General features: G+C 39.6%; 1 protein-coding gene across 2 annotated transcripts in view; it reads left to right on the top strand.

Moving 5' to 3' along the window:
• The first annotated feature begins 5163 nt into the window (after positions 1 to 5163).
• The window catches only part of KATNA1 (katanin catalytic subunit A1), a 36880-nt gene continuing 24494 nt past the window's right edge, over positions 5164 to 17549 (top strand). The window contains exons 1-3 of one of the 2 annotated variants that reach the window (XM_007458760.1): positions 5164 to 5418; positions 11056 to 11230; positions 12628 to 12785. In XM_007458760.1, the coding sequence (XP_007458822.1) occupies positions 11069 to 11230; positions 12628 to 12785 (320 nt within the window). In that variant the 5' untranslated portion in view covers positions 5164 to 5418; positions 11056 to 11068. Of the gene's footprint in view, positions 5419 to 11055; positions 11231 to 12627; positions 12786 to 17549 lie in introns of those variants that run through there. The other variant, XM_007458761.1, reaches the window with a different exon arrangement.

Consider the following 17549-nt stretch of genomic DNA (forward strand, 5'->3'; position numbering starts at 1 on the left):
AAGCCCATTCTCTACGACTGTGTCTTTATTCCTGTCCTGCCCCTAGATTCTTCAGAGCCAATTTTTTTTTTTAGATTCCATATATATGTGTTAGCATATGGTATTTGTTTTTCTCTTTCTACTTACTTCACTCTGTATGACAGTCTCTAAGTCCATCCACCTCGCTGCAAATAACTCAATTTCGTTTTTTTTTATGGCTGAGTAATATTCCATTGTATATATGTGCCACACCTTTATCCATTCATCTGTCGATGGACACTTAAGTTGCTTCCATGACCTGGCTATTGTAAAGAGAGCTGCAATGAACATTGTGGTACATGACTCTCTTTGAATTATGGTTTTCTCAGGGTATATGCCCAGTAGTGGGATTGCTGGGTGGTATGGCAGTTCTATTTTTAGCTTTTTAAGGAACCTCCATACTGTTCTCCATAGTGACTGTATCAATTTACATTCCCACCAACAGTGCAAGAGTGTTCCCTTTTCTCCACACCCTCTCCAGCATTTACTGTTTGTAGAGTTTTTGATGATGGCCATTCTGACTGGTGAAGGTCTTCATCAGCTCTTGACTGAATTATTGTAATAACTTCCTAACTGGAGTCTTTGACTTCATTCTGGTCCTTCAAGTTTATTATCCAACTGTCAACCAAATGACATACTTGAAAGATAATTCTAGATTCTGCTTCTAGTATGACCAAGTAAGCTCCTGATGGATTGACTTTATCATATGTAACAACTATAAATTCAGGGGGAAAAAAACTAGCTAAAGATACAGAAGTGGAACCAAGAGCAGGCAGATTCTGGGTGGAGGTCAACACTTGGGAGAGAGGAATGGCATTAGATGAGTGTCTCATTTTTACGATATCTTGCCTGAGAATGGCCCAAATCTCTAGCTGAATCACGAACCACATATGTGTGGGGAGGAATCCAAGCATCCTAAGAATCAAAGAACTAAACTGACATTTGAGATGCTGCCCAACAGAAAGAGAATCAAACCAAGTTAATTGCTTGCTTAACCAAGCAAACAAAACACCTCCAGAGGCATATCCCAGAATCCAGAGTGTAAATATATCCAACATCCATGATACAATCCAAACTTACCTGGCATACAAAGAAATATAAAAATATGACCTAGTCTCAAGAGAAAACACAGACCCCAAGATCTTATTTCCAACATCTGGAATTGGCAAAGATACTACAATGGGTCTTATAACTATGCGTGACGATGTAAAGAAAAACATTCTCATAAATGTACAAATAGGCGATCCCAACAAGAAAATAGAAGCTATAAGAAATTACCAAAAGGAAATTTTCCTTGATTGAAGACATAAACTAGCAAATTATAGAAAGCTCATGAGAGGTCCAATAAATTGCATTATTTAATTGCATGTATAATAAAAGTATCTCTGGAAGGTAGTTAACGAGTTTGATGTTACTGTCTCTGGGGATGGGAACTGGATTTCTAAGGTAGCAAGAATAGTAGAAAGACTTCCCACTATATAAGCTTTTGTATCATTTGAATTTGAGTCATGTAAATGCATTGCCTATCCAAATATAAATTTATAAAATGGAAATTAAAAAATCAAATCTTTAAGTTCGAGTGGAGGAATGGGGCTTAGACAAAGGAAGATACACTTTCTTTGAGATAGGAGGCAAAACCAAAGGGCATGAGTGAAGTAGAGACATTTGTTAGGTTGGAGGGTCAGAGTATTGGGATTAGGTTATGCTGCATATGAAACCCAAAACAACGACTGCTTAGACAGACAATATCTGGAGTGGGCAGTCCACACCTGCTATAACAGCTCCACAAGGTCATTCCACACTTCGTCTGTTCAGTTCTGCTATCTTCATCACATGGCTTATATCCTAAAGGTCATTTATGGTCAGTAGTGGGCTGCTTATACTCTATCCATTTTTATCCCTGTTCTAACCTGGTGAAAAGAGTGGATGATGTGACCGGAAGGGGGATTTTCAGGGCCTCTCCCTGTAAGGTACCTTCCTAAAAAGTTCTATACAACACGCCCACTGGCCAGAAGTTAGATCCACGGCCACACCTAGCTGCATGAGAGTGTGGAAAATGTAGTCCTTATTCCAGGCAGCCCAATTTAATCAAGCTAGGTTCTGTTACCAAGGAAAATGTGTATTTGGTGGGCAGATGGCAGTCTCTACCTCACTGAGCAAGTTGAGGGAATTTCAACCTGATAGCTTCTATTTTCTCTGAAGGTAGAGACTTAGTGATTTGCTGAAAGGGCAGAAAGGGGTATGTGGCTGGCACGAGGACAGTGGTGGAAGTCTGAAATAACAAATATGAAGAGTAAGAGAGATAACTGAGGTGGAACCTGCAGAAAAATATGTTTCAGGTGGGTTAGACATCATGCAGTTGTGGTGCATCAATCTTCAAGGTGGTGTGATTTTTTTTTTCCTGTGGCATTCAGCAATCTGGGAGTAGCAGGTCTGTGATGGAAGCTCTTATTTAGGAAGAATGTGTATAAGGTTAGTGAACAGCACTGGGGATCTGCCTCAGTTTGTTGCTGCAAATACTGTGACATAATTTAAAAATTCAGCAGATTCTGATCCGCGGCTTGCAGGATCTCAGTTCCCCAACCAGGGACTTAACCTGGGCCACAGCAGTGAAAGCCTGGAATCCTAAGCACTAGGCCACCAAAGAACTCCCTCTTCTATTTTTTTTTTAGCAGATTCTTAATCATGGTTAGAATTTTCTAGTCTTACACATACTCTGTATCCCAAGAGATGGCTCAAATTTTTGAAGGAGGTAGAGGAGGACCGCCAGTTGCAATAAACCAGGTGAGTGAAACTAGTCCTGAAAGTCCTTTTAGATTTCTCTGATGAAATGTAAAAAGTGTCTCCAAATTCTATTTTTTACTGATTTAATGTATTTATTCTACAAATATCTAATTAATGTCTGCAATATGCTAGACATTGCCCTAGTCAAATGGAGGAAGTATCTAACTTCATTAAAGTTTACCTTCTGGGGCAAGAGAGACAGCAAATACATAATGTTGAGAAATGGTCTGCATGTCATTCCCTCCTGTGTAATCCAGGAGTCACAACACTTCTTGCAAGAGTCACCCAATCTATTCTCTCTCCCCTCCAAACCCTTCTACTCACAGTTGCCAAATCAATCTTCCTATTTCCTATCTAAATTATGCCTTCATTTGAATAGCTTCAATGGCTCCTTTGTGCCTATTGAACAAAATTTAAACTCTTTACTGGCACCTACCTTTCTACCTACTTTTCATTAACTTCCCGGTATGTGTCCTATGATCCTGCCAAACTACTGTCACCATTCACCAGAAAAAATAATCTCCAATTCTTCTGAGTCCCAGTTTGGACACAGTCATTTTTAGAGTGATGGTGGTTGTAGAAGCCACACTGTAAAAGAAGAAATGACTAATGTAGTAGTCATGAGGGTGGTATACAAATATTCTGTTTTTCCTTCAGGGCACATTGTAGAGCTCAGTGTCCCATCTCTTTGAAATCAGGCTTGGCCACATGACTTGCTCTGGCCAATGAAATGTGGACAGAAGTGTCACGTCTCATATCCAGGCAGAAGTTATGCAAGTTATCGCATTTTCTTTTTTCCACTGTCCAGGGTCCCAGTGCCCACATCCACTCTACCATGAACATATAGAGTAAATGAGAAGAAAAAAATTCTGGCGTTTGAAACCTCTTCAATTTAGAGAGGTTACTACAGGCTACCCTAGTCTTCCTAGACTAGTACAACTAGTGAAGAAACAGAAGTAGTAAATGTAAGCCACTGTTTGGAGGTTTTTTGGTTTTTAATTTTAAAAATTAACTTCATTGAGGTATAAATTATATACAATAAAATGCATCCATTTTATGTGCACTGTTCAGTGTTTTAATAAACGTATACACCTGCTTAACCACTACTCTAATTGAGATATAGAACAGTTCCATCACCTCAAAACATTTCCTCATGCCTTCTTGCAGTCTAGTCCTTCCCCTCACTTCTCCCAGCCTCCAATCCAGCCTCAAGCAAACACTGACCACCTTTCTGTTACTGCAGACTACTTTTGCCTGTTCTAGAATTTCATATAAATGGAGTCATGTAATATGTATTCATTTTATGCCCTTTGAGAAGTTTTTAGACTATAAATTGCCTTTATAATTCAACCTACCTTTTCACTCATATAAAAAATGAAGGTTGATTCAGTCTAACTAGGGTAATTAACCTGTACCTCCCTGAATTGTTTTTTCATTTCAAAAAGCTATAATTATACTTTCCTATACTAATTATACTTTACAATAGAGTTCAAATCCATCATAGCGAAACTATTATTTTCTACTTAGTTGAGAATTTTACAAGACTTTAAGCTTCATGAAACATTCTATTTTGTTGACCACTGTTTACCCAATGCCTACAGTGCTGTCTGGCATGTATTAGTTGCTCAATAAACATCTGTGGACTGAATGGATGTATTTCCCTTGAATTGCCTTTATATAAGTCTGTGTTAAATAAATGGGATGTTTTAAAATCAGAATTTTAATTACCATGCATTCCTAGAGGATAACGTGTCTTAAGTCCCTCTATGCCACCTTAGGTGGAAGTAGAGGATGGAGATCCTGGAGGAAGCATGGCCATTAGTACTGTCGAGTACGTATGTTTCTGTACATCGTGGAACATAATTTTGTTGTCTGGTTGCATTAATACGTTGACCAAAAAAATCAAGAATGTAAAATTCCACCATCATTGTGTCCGAATACCTTTGTTTACCCATTCTCTATTTTATTCATGTTATGTCGTGACAAGCGCCTCAGCCAAATTCTGAGTATTTGGTTCTAAAACAGGATTTGTCACAAACGAATTGTTTGACCCTTGACACTCACCTGTAAAATAGACACTCTGACCTCCTAACCTCTGAAGAGAGTGATGAAAATCAAGTGGGAGGAAAAGTGAGGAAGTACTGCTTAAAACATATTGAGGAACACGAGACGGTAGCTCTAATTTGAGTCATTACTACCCGCCCCTGCCCAGTCCGCGCGGGAGGCTGTGGCGCGGGACTGCGCAGGCGCTCCCCCGTCGGCCCCACCCGACCTTCGTCGGCCCCGCCCCACCTCCGTCGACCCCGCCCAACCGGCGTCCGGCGCGCGCACGCCGCCCGGCGTCCTCGCTCCCGGGGCGTAGCCCAGCTTGCGCCGGAGTCACCGAAGTTTCCCCCCAGCACCGGAAGTGACCCTGGCGGGTTTGCCTTCAAATTCTCGGTGAGTGGAAGCAGCGCCCTGAGGCTGGTGACCAGGCAGTGCTGGGTTCGTGAGCACAAAACAGGGTGGTTGGGGCAGGACAGGGCAGGGCCCTCATTCCTCGCTGCCCGGAGCCCCGCTCGGCCCTCCCGCTCCGCCTGCCGCTGGGCGGTTTCCCGAGGAGCCTCGGCGACACAGGTGAGTGTTGGCTCTCTAGGTCTCCTGGGAATCCCCGACCCACGTGGCCGGGTCGGCGAGGGATTCGGGAGCCTGTGATGCGATCCCGCTGCGCATTCTGCTGTGAACTTGCCGGTGCCTGCGCCGAGGTCCTAGGTCCTTGCTGTTGTCGCTGACACCTGTGGCTCGGATGACGGTCCCCCTACCGGAGGAGTCCTGTCAGGCCGGAGACTTCTGGGGGCTCCTGCCGATCCCACTCTAGGCCTGTCTCCTTAGAGAAGTCTCCGGCCGAGACAACCTGTTTTTATTTCCTCGCTTTTTTGACGGGTCCTCTCCCGAAATCGTCCACGCCCTCGCCCGAAGCCCTCTACCCTAAAAAAAACACCAAAAGCCTTGACTTTGGGGATGCAGCTTCCTTCCTTATGTTTTGTTAGGTAGGTGTGCTATTGTTGAGGATGTTCTTTCTTATTTAGTTTATTCTGGAGACGGGCGTCCTCTGGGAGGCTATGGCCCTTTTTGTTTAGAGTTGGTACCTTTTACAAAACGTATCCCTCGAAACTATGTTTCATACTGTATATTATATGGTGATGAAGTTAGCGATGAACGTGGATCCTTAATGCTTTGCAGTGGATAGTCTCAGGCCCTTATTTACTCAAAAATAATTTTCTCTTTTAACTGTGAAGTGCCATTTTTATATCAGTTACTAACATTTATATCAGTTACTAACATTGCTCCTCTCTTGAAAGGGCTCATTTGTCTTCCTGTTTGAAATCAGACCTTTAGATACTGCTGAGGACATTCCTAACGTTTTAGAATGTGTGCGATAAATCTTTGCCCCATAGTCACAATGCTAGAACACCAAGGTATCGAAAGATTCTTGTGATGTTCATACAGGCCTAAATATCTCAGTGTGCAGCCTTATTTTCTTTTCCAAAGGAGATGGTTTTTGTAATCAGTGAGTTGTCACACGAAGAAATAGTGGCAAAACTCTTTGTCTTGTATTAGTATTAATAACTTGTGACTTGTTTCATATCTTAAAAAAAAAAAAAGGCAGTGCCAATCGACTTTCCAACATTCTTAGACTATGAAAAGTTATATAAAGCTCCTTTATGGCATTGGTTATTCAAGACCTTTTTACATTTTATAGATTCAGTATTAGACATATTATATAGTCTGCAACGGATTCTGCATCTTATTTTGAAACTGGTATCACAATTCTGACAAATACTAAGGATTAGAGAATCTTGTAGAATTTACTGTACTAAAAACAATGTTGAATTTCTGTTTACAACAATGGTTCTGGATTGTTTGTTTTTTAGCTGTTTGACTGCTTAAAAAGATACTCTTTGTGGACCACACAGCATCACATTAAGTTTGCTAGAAATTTTGCTGTAATACTGAGTTTTTAGTGTTTAAAAAAATTTTTGACTCTGTTATTTGAATTAAAATTTCATGTTGCATCTTACTTAGTTTAAATAAATGAATTTAGTCATTAAGATAAATAAATACTCAGTACACTTAAGCAAAAGGGTGGTTCTGATAGGAAGGATCATGTAAAGGAAAACCTTACTGTGAGATAAAGCATGCATCACCTATGCTTATGTTTATTTTTCTCTTTAATAATCTCTTTAAAAACCAACAGTCTGTGTTTTTGGACAGTCTCATTTTTTATAATTTTATAATCTCAATTTTGTTCTATTAATTGAACGAACAGGTGGTGTTTACAGTTCGCTGTGGTTAAACTGGTCTACAGGCTTTTCTTCACATATATTCATTTTTTCAAGTACTGACAGATATTGTGTCAGGTAGACCCAAATTCTGTCTTCCTAAAGTGTAATTTTGGCAATGATAAGGATATATTCTTGAAAATTGAAGAATCTCATAAATTTACAGTGTTGACGTTCATTTGAGAAGAAGAATGTCTGATACTAAAAGAATAGGAAAATTTGTTTTTTGTCTAACATTTATTCATTGCATGGTATTTTGATACATTTTCAGTAAACACATCATTTCTTTGATAACCAAGAATTTTTCAGGTCATTTTTAATGTGGCCTTGGTTTGACTTTACATTTGTTTGTTAGAAAATGTTTGATTCATTGGCTCCTCAGGAATTTTATCTGACTAGAAAGAAGTATCCGTAACACGGAACCTTCAGAGAAGGCCTGGAGTGACTTCTGTGAATTTTGGAACATTGAGCCCTGGCCCTCAGAAATACAAAAGGACAACCTATATATAAGTAACAACTTAATTTAGATTTTTTTTTTTTTTTTAGTTGGGGGAAGGGAAGAAAGACCTGGAGGGAGTCTGTTAAGGAAAAGAGAGAGAGAAGGAAGAGACATTAGAGTCTTGCTATCTATGCTTATCCAGATCAGCGATATACTGCCAGCAGCCAGCTCCAGCTGTACCCTTATAACATTATTGCTCAGACTAGGTGTCACTGTAGGGCATATATAGCTTCAGAGCAAAAGCAGTCGCACAGTTCTGGTAGGGATGATTTGAGGATCAAGCAGTGTGAGAGTGCTGAGGGTCAGAAACTGGACAAAAGTAAGAAATCTTAGTAGTTAGACAAAACCTGACAGTATTCATTCATTCAAAGATTTACTGAGTATCTGCTGTGTGAAAGGAAGCATGGTTCTAGATGCTGGGGATATAGCCATAAAATAGCAGAGAGCCATGGTCCCTGACCACAGAGCTCTTATTAAGATGGAATATTATCGGCGATCATGCTTTTCAGTCATGGGATTTTTTTTGCTTTTCTTTTGGACCCCAGATGCTCAGTCTCGACTTATAGACCTCAGTTCATAGCTGTATTGCTTCATAACAAATTACCCGAAAACTTAATGGCTTAAAACAACAAATATTTATTGTCTCACGGTTTCTTTGGTCAGGCTCTGGGCATAACTTGCCTAGGTGCTTCTGATTCAGGGTCTTGCACAGGCTATAGTCAAGGTATCAGTCAGGGCTGCATTTATCTCAAGGGTCAGCTGAGGGAGGATCCAACTTCCTGCCTCCCTCACATGGTTGTTGGCAGGATTCAGTTCCTCTGGTCTGTTGGACTGGGAGCCTCAGTTCCTCACTGGCTGTTGCCCTTGGGCCTCCATCAGTTCTTTGCCATGTGAGCCTCTGCACTGGGCAACTCACAACATGGTAGCTGGTTTTCCCTTAGAGTAGTCCAACAAGAGAGCAAAAGACAGTAAGCAAGATGGAAGTCCCAGTCTAATCTCAGAAATGACGTTCCATTATTTTTGTATATTCTATTTGTTACAAGCTCACATTCAAGGGGAGATGATTACACAAGGGTATGGACACTAGGAAGCAGAGGTCATTGAGAGCCACCTTACAGGCTCTCTGTGATTATTGATGGTTATAAGGCCCTTCTTTTGTTGTATTTATTTTTGGTTACTCCCCTACCCTTCATCCTCTTTCTTCATTCATATTTCCCTATCTCACCCTCCACAGACACTGCAATATATTTAATATATGTTCTTCGGTGTGTATGTGTCCTTTAAAAAAGAGTGTTTTATTCACCATATATATTGGGTTGGCCAAAAAGTTCGTACAGGTTCCATGACGTCTTACGGAAAAACCCGAACAAACTTTTTAGCCAGCCCAATAAATATAGCAAAATTTTAAGTTTATAAAATGATCTTGGCATTTAGACCTTGTTCTATGTCTAAGTATTTTTTACACCCAACCCTGTATTTTGATGATCTATCCATGTTGCTATTTGCAAATTTTGGTCATTACTTCCATCTGCTACGTAGTATTCCATAGGGTGCATCCACCATATTTCCTTATCTAGTTTCTTAGCAGGGAATAGATAGATTACCTCCAGCTATTGATTTCTCAAACAGTTCTGTCATTAACATCCAAAAACAAGTCCCTTTGTGGATCTGTGTGAAATTTCCTCTGGAATATTTACAGAAAAGTAGGGTTGCAGGGTCGTAGGATATATGCATACATAATTTCTCTAAGTACTGCCAGATTGCTCTCCAAAATGATTATACCAGTTTATGCCCACATATTGTATGTGAGAATATCCTTTTTCCCAAATAATTGCCAATACTTAGTATTATTGGATTTATTAATTTTTTTAATCTGGTAAATGTAAAAGGGATCTCTCATTGCATTCTTCTATTACTAGTATCTGTACTTGTTAACCATTTGGGTTTTCCCTTCCATGAATTACGCTTTATGCCTTTATGCACTACCCTTTTATTTAAAATTTTATTTATTTATTTATTTATTTATTTATGGCTGTGTTGGGTCTTTGTTTCTGCGCAAGGGCTTTCTCCAGTTGCGGCAAGTGGGGGCCACTCTTCATCGCGGTGCACAGGGCCTCTCACTATCGCGTCCTCTCTTGTTGCGGAGCACAGGCTCCAGACGCGCAGGCTCAGTAATTGTGGCTCACGGGCCTAGTTGCTCCGCGGCATGTGGGATCTTCCCAGACCAGGGCTCGAACCTGTGTCCCCTGCATTGGCAGGCAGATTCTCAACCACTGCGCCACCAGGGAAGCCCGCTACCCATTTTTGTATGATTTTGTATGAAGTTCTTTTGTCCGTTAGTGTGAGGAGTTACAAGGATGGATTTTCTCAACTTAGATTATAATTGCATTCCTGTCTTGGTCATGGAGAGAGAGAGAGAGAGAGAGAGAGAGTGTGTGTGTGTGTTAGCTAATCTTTTTTTTTCTTTTTTTTAGTTAGCTAATCTTTAAGATTACCACATCATGTTCATAAGTGAAATAGACTTTTTATTGCTCTTAATTAGTTTTGAAATTGAGGTGATTCTCACCTCATAAAAAATTGATCAGTTTTCCCCTTGTTTTCTGGGCCAATTTTTATGTGATTGGAATTAGCTTCTGTCTAGAGGGTAGGTAAAAACCCACCTATAAAAACCCCATATCCATATATCCACATCCTACTAAGTACAAAGACTATGCTTAGTTCTTATACATGGAAAATTTCAGGGAAGATGCATTTAGCATTTATTGAAGACCTACTCTTTGCCAAGTACTACGGTAGGGACTCTAAATAGCCATTTATTCCTTCTAGTGCAACTCTTGGAAACAGTTACTATCCCAATTACAGATTTAAAAACTAAGGCTCATTAAAGTTAAGGGGCTTGACAAAGGTGGCAGAATTACAGTTCTAACCAAGATTCTTCTAACCTCAAAACACGTGTGTTTTCTGCTGTGTCACAGTGCCCTCCAAAAAATGATCTAAAATTCTACATTTGTTCTGCAGATGTTCAATAAGACTTGTATGTCACGCACTGAAGTTACCATCTCAGACCTTTCCTCTGTAAATCCTGCTCTAAAAGAACTTAGAGATTCAAGGTAGACAAGTGCCTTGAGATGAAGGCCCCAGTAAAGTGCCAGGGGACTTTAGAAGGGGGAGGGCTTATTTTGAACTGGGAAGTTCAGAAGGTTGACATACTGGGAGAATTGCCATCTGAGTGGGGTTTTGACACATAGGTAGGGTTTGACTGTGGGAACCTGAGAAATTTCTTTGAAGGAGTGGAAATTAGCATGAACAAATGTGTAGAGTTGGAAAGTACATTGTGAGTGTCTTCAGGGATCCTTGGAAAGTATACTTTTAAAAAGCTCTTTGTAGTACTTATTTTTAAGAGGTAATATTAAATGTTTCTTTCTTTTTTAGCTTATAATTGAGCATGAGTCTTCTTATGATTAGTGAGAATGTAAAATTGGCCCGTGAATATGCATTGCTGGGAAATTATGACTCTGCAGTGGTCTATTATCAGGGAGTTCTTGATCAAATGAACAAGTATCTATACTCAGTCAAAGATACATACCTCCAGCAGAAATGGCAACAGGTAAGAAACATGACTGATGTTTGTTTTAATGGTTTAAAATACTCAGATGTAAATAGGTAGTGCTTTTGCAGCTTTACATTAAGAGTGTATAATTTATTACATGGATTTGTATATAATGTTTCTTAAAACTTGACTATTATATTAGTCCATATTCGCCATCATCAGTATGATGAGTTCTACTCAGTTATTCTGATTTTTGGAATCTAATAGTAATGGTTTTGAAATTTTTTTCTAGATCGCATTTTTACCTGGTAAAATTAGAATTGACTTTATTAAGCCATTATTGAAACTGCAGATGACACCTGAATCTCACAAGTACCATATTCTCTATAGAATATCATAAAGCAGACCATACTTGCATCCCACTTGAGGAACTTCAGTCACTGAGGACCAGTAAAAGTTTATAGGTAAAGACTATAAACAGGTCCAGTTGAATATGGCATTTATAATAGGGTTCAACAATGTCACAGGAGAGAAATATTATAGAAATTAATAGTTTTTTTGTGCTGGTCTTTTAGGTAGAGTATTATCCCTCAGATTCTACTAAACTGCTTTTTTCATAGTATTCCATATTTGTCCTAAATTTCTTTAAAAGAGAGAAATATTCTACCTCTTTGAACTTAACCTCTTTCCTAAAGTCTGCCTCTGCATATTTTACATTAGAAGGGGAAAACACTTTATTTCATAAAGAGTCTTAAATTTGTCACTGAAAGACTTTTAAGACCTTTTGTTCTTAGGCCAGCAGCTTTTACTAAAAAAGTCTAAGCTTTTTTATAAGGATATTTAAATCATTTAGTTTTAAAACCAAATATTACTAACTTCATTTCAGTGTTTCATGTGTGTGTGTGTGTGTGTGTGTGTGTGTGTGTGTGTGTGTGTGTGTAGTTTTAAAATTGAGTCAAAACTGCTTTTAAAAAATGTATATTGGTTGTGTGTGGATTGAGCCATTTATCCTCTGAAGCTTTATTTTTCAAACTGTGGAATGCAGTCCATTAGTGAGTTATGAAATTAGTGGATTCTGATCAACATTTTTAAAGTCAATTAAGTAGCATAAGAACCATCAAAGCGCAACTTGCAAAAGTATTGTTTTTACCAAACTTTGAAGTTACAGCTAACTTTTAAATTTGTTATGCACTTTGAATAAGAACCATAAGTCAATCATGATGGCTTAATTAGCCAGGATACTTAATTCATTTTATCAGAATTAATTTTGCAATTAGAAATAAAGAATTCATGAACCATTATTAAAATTTCAACAGAATATTTTAGTATGGTTTCCTGGATATCTGATGTCAAAATGGAGGCTTCTGACATCTTTAATAAATGGCCCAACTTAATCTTGGCAGTGATTTATTAGTTATAGAAATTTAAAGAGCCATATTCTCCTTTGAAATCAGGTTTGGCAGGAAATAAATGTGGAAGCTAAACACGTTAAGGATATCATGAAAACACTAGAAAGCTTTAAACTAGACAGCACTCCATTAAAAGCTGCACAGCATGAGCTTCCAGCGTCCGAGGGAGAAGTCTGGTCCCTGCCTGTACCTGTTGAACGAAGGTAAGTGGAGACCCTTCAACAAACACACTGGCACAGAAAACGGATAGCATTGGTTCTACCTAGGAAGAGAACTGGGGGCTGAGAGACGGGAATGGGAGAGGGTTTTTTACTGAATACCTTTTGTAACTCTTAAATTGTATATCATGTAACTCTGCCTCATTTCAGTAAATTAAATTTAGGTAGACATAGACCAAAAATATGCTTTTGTGAATGAGCTTGAAGTGGTGGAGGCACTGTTATCTTATGGAAGGAACATGGGGATGGAGGTTGAAATATCTGGGCTCTAGGTCTGTATCATTATTTGTAGCTCTGGGAAAATCATGTAACCTTTCTAGGGCTCAGCTTTTTGTTATGTAAAGTGAGGGAATTAGACTAAAACAGTGGTTCTCAAAAACCTATCACAGAATACTGCTATTTATCAAGCTATACTGCTGCTAAAATTTTAAAATGGGCTTTTTAGTTCACAGAAAAAAAGAAAAGATAAAATGTTCTCAATTATAGGTTTTTTTCTTTGGTATTTTTATCCCCAGTTTCCTATTACCTGGTGCCAGCAAATGAACAATTAGTGAAAGTTGATATTTACTGAAATGCAAAAGAGCCAATTATGCTTAGTTCCACTGCATATTTTTTAACTGACGAGTGTGCAAGTGGGTGTCATTTATCTATTTTACTCACATAATAGATTTCCTAGTTTATATTGTGGGTTTAAATACATTAGTGTAAAATAGCATTGTACAAAAAACACTGACTTTCAGGTTCTTTGTCCCTTAACCAGTTTGAGAACCTTGCATTAAAACATTGCTCAGGTGTTTTTCAGGTGTTTAAGATTCTATCATTATAACTGTTAATTCTCAATTGTATTTTATGATAGGTGCTAGATATTGAGTGCTCATGGAGTTCTGAGCACTAATATAGGATACACATGTTATTTTATTTATTTCTTACAATAAGCCTTCCAAATAAGTCATATTTTCTCTGTGTTTCAGGTAAGATAGCTGAGGTAGAGGGAAGTTAAGTAACTTTTTCCCATTATCACAGAGGTAATAACTGATGGAGCTAGGATTCAAACCCAGATGTGTTTGATTACAAAGCTGGCACTCTGCCATACCAGTCATTCCCAAACTCTAGCACACATAAAGATCTCCTGGGATACTCATTCAGAATGTGGATTCTGGGGCTTCACTCCCAGAGAATCTGGTGTAATAGCAGGTGGAGCCCAGAAGTCTTCAGGTGATTCTGATACAGGTGGTCAATAGATCACACTTCAAGAAGTACCATACCAAAGTGTTCCCCCTCCAGTTTAAAATTAACTGATGGGTGTTGATTGTTTCTTAGCCACTTTGATTTTCTTCAGCTCCAGATAAAAGTACTAATGTTCTATTATTGACTCTGATACCTTCTGAATATTTACTAAATTTTACCCTAAGTACTTTTATGTATATTTTCTGTTTTATTTTAGAATTCATTAAAAAAAAAAGTACAGCAATAGGCTCATTAAAGAAAAATAGGAAAATGCATAAAAGTAGGGGGGAAATCATAGAGTCATCCTAGTGCAACTTCTAGTCTTTTATGCATTGTTTATTTTCATAGTTGTAGTTGTGCTATATCCATAATATAGAACCTTGTACCCTGTTTTTTAAAAAAATCCTAAAAGTAGGCAACAATTATCATACACTTACCAAATACCATGTTAATTGCTTTACATATATTACATATATTACTTAATTCTCAAAACAGTCTTAGAAGGTAGGTACTAAACTTTTAGCCCCAATTTCTGATAAGGACACTTAAGCTTAGATAGGTTAAGTAATTTGCTCTTCATATTGTAAACGTCGATAATTTATAAGCCATCTTAGACCTTATTCTCTGCTGCTTTTTGTTTTTGTTTTGTTTGTTTGTTTGTTTGTTTTGCGGTACGTGGGCCTCTCACTGCAGTGGCCTCTCCCGTTGCGGAGCACAGGCTCCGGACGCGCAGGCCCAGTGGCCATGGCTCACGGGCCCAGCCGCTCCGTGGCATGTGGGATCTTCCTGGACCGGGGCACGAACCCGCGTCCCCTGCATCAGCAGGCGGACTCCCAACCCCTGCGCCACCAGGGAAGCCCCTCTCTGCTGCTTTTAAAGGGTTTTTTGCTACTCTTTTGAGGGATATAACCTACATAGTTAATCATGCTCTTATTCATTGTTTCCTCTATTTTTTAAAAAATTTTATTTATTTTTGACCACGTTGAGTCTTCATTGCTGCTCACAGGCTTTCTCTAGTTGCGGCGAGCGGGGGCTACTCCTCATTGCGGTGTGTGGGCTTCTCATTGCGGTGGTTCTGTTGTTGTGGAGAATGGGCCCTAGGGCACGCGGGCTCAGTAGTTGTGGCGCACAGGCCTAGTTGCTCCGCGGCATGTGGGATCTTCCCAGACCAGGGATCACACCTGTGTCCCCTGCGTTGGCAGGCAGATTCTTAACCACTGAGCCACCAGGGAAGTTCTCCCCTTTTTTGTTGTTATAAATAAAGTGAATATTTTTCCACATTTATGATTACTTTTTCTTAATTTCAAAAGTAGAACTAATACTAGATGAGTCAAGTTGTGTTTTTATTTTATTTTACCTGTGAATATGTCTTACTCCTACTTTCTTTTTTTTTTTTCCTCTTTCTGGAGAATCATCATTTGGCCCTTGTATTAGTCTACTGTGGCTGCCATAACAAAATACCACAGACTGGGTGGCTTTAGCAACAGGAACTTATTTCTCACAGTTCTGAAGGCCAGAAAGTCCAAGACTAAGGTGCCAGCCAATTTGGTTCCTGGTGAGGACTCTTCCTGAGCAGATGACTTCCTCTTCTCTGTGTCCTCACATGGCAGAGGGAACAGCAAGTTTTCTGGTGTCTCTTAATAAGGATACTAATTCCGAGATCGACCCCACCCTTTTGATCTTATTTACCTTTAATTACTTCCTTACTTCAAATGATCACATTGGGGTTTAGGAATTTAACATAATGAATTTTGGAGGGGTACAAACATTCAGTCTATAACAGCCCTGTAACTCCTTTACCAATTACTGGTAAGAACTTTCCAGTGAATAGATGTGCCCAGTGATTATTCAGTTGATTTCAAATTTAATGAACTGTTTGGTTGCCACAATCTAATATGTGGAGGCAGGAGGCTTCTCTCTTAGGGGTAATGGAAAGTTGAGTTAAATGAGTCTGTCATCTTGAAAAGTCTGTGATGATGAACCCTAGTGTCCCTCCTTATTGCTTCTGGCTTTTCTTCAATATTTTTTTCTGTGTCTGATTTTTTTTTTTTTTTTTGGTGGTACACGGGCCTCTCACCGTTGCGGCCTCTCCCGTTGCGGAGCACAGGCTCCGGACACACAGGCCCAGCGGCCATGGCTCACGGGCCCAGCCGCTCCGCAGCATGTGGGATCCTCCCGGACCGGGGCACGAACCCGCGTCCCCTGCATCGGCAGGCGGACTCCCAGCCACTGCGCCACCAGGGAAGCCCTCTGTGTCTGATTTTAAATGCCCTGGATTACTATTAACTACAAAGTTCTCCTCTTTGACTTTATTTGCTGCATCTTTCTACTTCTTCCTGTAATTTATTTTACTTGCTTCCTCAACTGAATATCCCTCAAAACTCTTTATTTTTCTGTTGGTTCTTAATTTGTACTCATTCTTAAGAGAGCTTATTCTTTCAACTCTCGTGGTGATTCCAACCTTGACATTGCCTAAATTTTAATCCCATTTGAAGAACAGATTTAACTGATCCAGCATTCTAGTGCTGTCCACAAATATGTTTGTACAGGAGGTTCATTGAAGCCTTTTAGAGGAAAGATTAGAAATAGAATAAAACTTTTTGGTATGGTGCTTTTAAAATGTCTTTTAAAAGTCAGCTGTTGTCCCTCAAACATCTTCTCATCTCACTGAATAAAAGCCAAAGTTTTCAGTATTCCCTCAGTGCCACCCTGTCTATTTTTTTTTTTTTTGGTGGTACACGGGCCTCTCACCGTTGCGGCCTCTCCCGTTGCGGAGCACAGGCTCCGGACACACAGGCCCAGCGGCCATGGCTCACGGGCCCAGCCGCTCCGCAGCATGTGGGATCCTCCCGGACCGGGGCACGAACCCGCGTCCCCTGCATCGGCAGGCGGACTCCCAGCCACTGCGCCACCAGGGAAGCCCTCTGTGTCTGATTTTAAATGCCCTGGATTACTATTAACTACAAAGTTCTCCTCTTTGACTTTATTTGCTGCATCTTTCTACTTCTTCCTGTAATTTATTTTACTTGCTTCCTCAACTGAATATCCCTCAAAACTCTTTATTTTTCTGTTGGTTCTTAATTTGTACTCATTCTTAAGAGAGCTTATTCTTTCAACTCTCGTGGTGATTCCAACCTTGACATTGCCTAAATTTTAATCCCATTTGAAGAACAGATTTAACTGATCCAGCATTCTAGTGCTGTCCACAAATATGTTTGTACAGGAGGTTCATTGAAGCCTTTTAGAGGAAAGATTAGAAATAGAATAAAACTTTTTGGTATGGTGCTTTTAAAATGTCTTTTAAAAGTCAGCTGTTGTCCCTCAAACATCTTCTCATCTCACTGAATAAAAGCCAAAGTTTTCAGTATTCCCTCAGTGCCACCCTGTGAGATCTGGTTCCCTGCCACCTCTGTGACCTTAGTTCTTACAGTTCTCTCCCTCAGCCTTCTTGAACAAGTCAAATACAAATGCTTCAGTTCTCTGCACTTGCCTTGCCTTCAACTCAGATGTTTGATGGCTTGT

This window comes from Lipotes vexillifer, unplaced genomic scaffold, assembly GCF_000442215.2.
Source record: "Lipotes vexillifer unplaced genomic scaffold, Lipotes_vexillifer_v1.1 scaffold639, whole genome shotgun sequence".
Classification (NCBI taxonomy): Eukaryota; Metazoa; Chordata; class Mammalia; order Artiodactyla; family Lipotidae; genus Lipotes; species Lipotes vexillifer.